The sequence below is a fragment of the Sardina pilchardus genome, chromosome 2, assembly GCF_963854185.1.
Source record: "Sardina pilchardus chromosome 2, fSarPil1.1, whole genome shotgun sequence".
Taxonomy (NCBI): Eukaryota; Metazoa; Chordata; class Actinopteri; order Clupeiformes; family Clupeidae; genus Sardina; species Sardina pilchardus.
Window position 1 is genome coordinate 45061577 of NC_084995.1, and position 2500 is coordinate 45064076.

General features: G+C 43.8%; 1 protein-coding gene across 1 annotated transcript in view; it reads right to left on the reverse strand.

Annotated features, from left to right (window-relative positions):
- Window positions 1–2427, reverse strand: part of LOC134099873 (ETS domain-containing transcription factor ERF-like) — an 8855-nt gene extending 6428 nt beyond the window's left edge. Inside the window, exon 1 of the mRNA XM_062552902.1 lies at window positions 2416–2427. Within this exon, the coding sequence (XP_062408886.1) occupies window positions 2416–2427 (12 nt within the window). The remainder of the gene's footprint in view (window positions 1–2415) is intronic.
- Window positions 2428–2500: the final 73 nt, after the last annotated feature.

A 2500-nucleotide genomic window follows, 5' to 3' on the forward strand; every position in this document is an offset into this window, starting at 1 on the left:
TGTACTTGTCTTTATTCAAATCTGCAATACTTATTTGAGAGCTGTTTGAAAAAAAAAAAAATCCATTGTCGCTGAATGTCGACAAACCATCTACCCTCTATATTTTCATGCGGTGAATTGATTTAGCCTAAATAACAGGACAGCGCAACTGCTCATGTTGGGTGTATTTCGATACTAGCTCAATATTACTGTAACTGGTTTTACAGAAAACAAAATAACTACAGATCCTAATTCTGACTAATTAGCCTACAGTATCTATTGCTGCTTTCGGAAACAATGCTGTCTTTTTAGAACCAATTAAGTTCTCAGTCAAAGCCTACAGATGAAGAAGTTATTGAAGTCCTGTAAATGGTCTCAGTTCTTAATGAATCAGTTCTTAATGAATCAGTCCATTCAAATGACTGAATGTCGCTCTTCCTTCACACGCGCAGAAACATCAAAGTATTTCACGCCGCGAGCGCATCCTTACCGTGGCTACGCGTGGTCCGCCGGTCCTCCCGGCGACGTCTGGACACTTGGAGAGCGCGAGATGGATCAAAAAACAGATTACCGACGGAATCGCTCCGTCATCACCCGGGTCCTCCAAACCATCTCTCTCTCTCTCTCTCTCTCTCTCTCTCTCTCTCTCTCTCTCTCTCTCTCTCTCTCTCTCTCTCTCTCTCTCTCTCTCTCTCTCTCTCTCTCCCTGGTAAACCCAAGCACTTTGACGAATGGAAGTCTTGAATAAACGGTAAAGGAAGTTTGTTATCGGAGTTTGTACTTGAAGATGCAGGATATCTGGAGGTGTAGTCAAAACGTCAGCAGTCCGTCTGACGAATTCGGTATCAGGACTGAAGGCAACACACACACACACACACACACACACACACACACACACGTCTTCAGTGTGATAGCCGACACCGGAGGCTTTTAATCCAGTGTAAACATAAATACAACCCCAGACAGGCATTAATATTTCATGCCACTAATTGAGTGGAACGCTGTGCTTTCAGCTGAGGTGGGAGCAGGGGTCAGACAGACAGACACACACACACACACACACACACACACACACACACACACACACACACACACACACACACACACACACACACACACACACACCCGTGCACATGCACACAGCCTCTTGCCACTACAGTTCAAGATAAATGTAAGAACCCAGATTAACCAGTTTAACTTTTAAAACCAAGTATGTGTCGTGTGGGTGAATGTTCCCCGTTGTATGACACAGATACATAGTGTGTGTGTGTGTGTTTGTGCTTGTGTGTGTGTGTGTATAGGGCCAGCAGCCACCACTGCAACACAGTTACTAACGCTGACCTGCCGTCCCTTATGGAGTCCCAATAATTTGTTGCAAATTCAACATCACTGTTCTATTCTTCCCCCCTTCTGCCGAACTGATATTACCAGAGCCTGTCCACAGTTTAGTAGCCATAAGGGTGAAAAAAGCAGCCAGCTCTAGCTTTGAATTACAGTAACGGTCTGTGTTACTAGCTGGGGGGGGGGGGTGTTCTGACTGACTTTGGGGTCATATGGGTCCACCTACACGTACCTCCACCCCACATCAAATCATCATTATGCTCATCATTATCATAATTATTATTATGTTAGATGGATAGATAGATAGATACTTTATTGATCCCCAAGGGGAAATTCAAGATGTTATATTAGATATGTTATATTGTTACACATGCACTTTCACTTCAAAGCAGTCAATATTTGAAGTGCTAAAAGTGAAAACTATGCACATCAGAGGCCTGCTTTAGGCTACTAAGATAGACTTCTGAAAACAACAGCAATTATATGGGTGCTATTGTTTTGGGATGTTTCCCTCATGCGGAATGGTTGGCACTTGGCAACCCTCATTTTGAGACACTTCATTTGGATCATTAAGAGATACACTTAGTTATTTACGTGCTCTGTAGGATCGAACAGAGTATCGAATCACGTTCTTCATAATCAATAATCAAGCTTTATTTGTTATTAAAATATGATGATGACCCCAATGATTGGCCTTCTTTTCCTTGCATCTTGGACCAGTTTTCAAAATGTTGAGTGTGTGTGTGTGTGTGTGTGTGTGTGTGTTTGAGTGGACCTGTTTTCCAGCTCTATGTGTACAGTATGTGTATGGCCTGTTATCCAGCTGTGCGTGTGTGTGTGTGTGTGTGTGTGTGTGTGTGTGTGCATATGGACTATCCTGTGTGTGTGTGTGTGTGTGTGTGGGCATATGGACCTGTTATCCAGGTGTGTGTGAGAATTGATAAGCATGAATGTGTGTGTGTGTGTGTGTGTGTTTGTGTGCGTGTGTTTGTGTGTGCGTGTGTGTATGTGTGTGTGTGTGTGTGTGTGTGTGCGTCTAAGTGAAAGGGCTGTTTGTCTTCCAGCTGACAGAACAGGAGATAATCTGCTTCTTACCTCCAGTCTCATCTTTGCCTCAATCCTGATTAGGGGACTCATGGTCTGTCTGTGTGTGTGTGTGTGTGCGTGTGCATGCGTGCGT